Genomic DNA, 1,400 nt, shown 5'->3' with positions numbered 1-1,400 from the left:
TATACGATATAAATAACATAGTTTGTATTCCTTCCTCCATGCCGATGGCATTTCTTGCTTACGCAAATAAATTAAAAAATATTTGCGACTTGTTTGACCTTCGTACGGTTGCAGGATACAATATTTCCTAAAATGTATGTATTCGCTTAATAAACTTAGAAATTAATTGTACTGTAACACAAACTTAATTAGTTCTCATGTTTCTACACGGAATACTACTGCACTTTTACGTCATAAATGTTATACCTTTTGTAATGGTAGCTACGTGATACGTGTATGTGGAGGTTAATGATATAAATATGCGTATTAAATTTTCTCGTTACTATCATTTATATATTAATGAGGAAGTAAAAAATATAACAGAGTCTAGAACAGAATAATTTATTCTTTATTTGTAAGTATAAGTTGGTACAAGTGACGACACTTCATAGCATTAAAACATTTTTCTTATATTGTTGAACTATAGAAACGAAAATGGAATATATAATAAATAATGGATTATAAAATGAAGAATGACGTATGGTGTTGCTTACGCAAATAAATCAGAAAAATTTGCAGCTTTTTAACATACAATGATATTCTGTAAATGTTCATAAGCAAGGCTGCACTGCCGATTTTGATGATATTTAAATTTGTTGTAAAATTCAACATTCCGAGAAAGATTTTCCTATACATATAACCGCTGCTCGGCCTTAGTTTCCGCGATATGTACAAATAATTGCTGCTACTACTACATTGAATTTTGCCTGTATACGCATGCCCATGGCAACGTGTATCTGAATGGTGCGTCTGCTTATCTACTGCTTCTATAGACATAGAACGGCGATCTGCAAACAATCTGTATACGCACAAACATTTCAATATTTATTTCTTTCCATTACTAACCTGAAACTACTTCGAAAATGAAAAAACGATCTCTTCATCATATAGATCTGACATGTGTTGGCAACCGCTATTAAAAGATATACAAAGGAAAAATGAGAACACCGATCAATCCGACTGTTGTCCAATTCTCGCTCATATGCAGTGTTCCGTTACAGATATAATAAAATATACGGAGTGACATTTGAAACCAAAATGAGACGAAAGTGAAAAATAAAATGTGTGACGTTTTTGGCTTCATTTTTCAATTGTCACTTATTAAAAATCAATCGAAATATTGTTGTGCGCGAGCAATCCTCCTTACACGGACAAAAATAGATGAAGTAGAGCATCGAAGTGCACATCGATCTTTAAATGGAACGATACATTGTCAGCAGCCTACAAGTTGTAGAAAAGAAGACTATGGCATTCGGAGATTTAAATGACATTCTGCGTGACGTTTTCTAAGGAAAACACCGATTATAGATTCAACACGTTTAATTTACTCATTTAAATCTATAACAGCATGTCGGAAACCG

The 1,400-nt window shown here is 32.9% G+C and overlaps 1 protein-coding gene across 1 annotated transcript; it reads right to left on the bottom strand.

The window, feature by feature from the left end:
- Window positions 1-498: 498 nt before the first annotated feature.
- Window positions 499-944, bottom strand: LOC122577410. The gene is made up of 2 exons (XM_043748709.1): window positions 886-944; window positions 499-838 (listed from the first exon to the last, which is right to left on the bottom strand). Exons 1-2 carry the CDS (start codon window positions 924-926, stop codon window positions 499-501), a joined length of 381 nt encoding a protein of 126 aa, XP_043604644.1. The 5' UTR covers window positions 927-944.
- Window positions 945-1,400: the final 456 nt, after the last annotated feature.

Source organism: Bombus pyrosoma, unplaced genomic scaffold, assembly GCF_014825855.1.
Source record: "Bombus pyrosoma isolate SC7728 unplaced genomic scaffold, ASM1482585v1 HiC_scaffold_4613, whole genome shotgun sequence".
Taxonomy (NCBI): Eukaryota; Metazoa; Arthropoda; class Insecta; order Hymenoptera; family Apidae; genus Bombus; species Bombus pyrosoma.
The sequence above is the reverse complement of the archived record's forward strand: the minus strand, read 5'-3'. Positions and strand labels throughout refer to the sequence as shown.

Coding starts and splice junctions, on each gene's coding strand:
- LOC122577410 (XM_043748709.1), bottom strand. CDS start 926: ATGATGAAGAGATCGTTTTTTCATTTTCGAAGTAGTTTCAG. Junction 839..885: donor CATTTTCGAAGTAGTTTCAG/GTTAGTAATGGA, acceptor GTGCGTATACAG/ATTGTTTGCAGATCGCCGTT.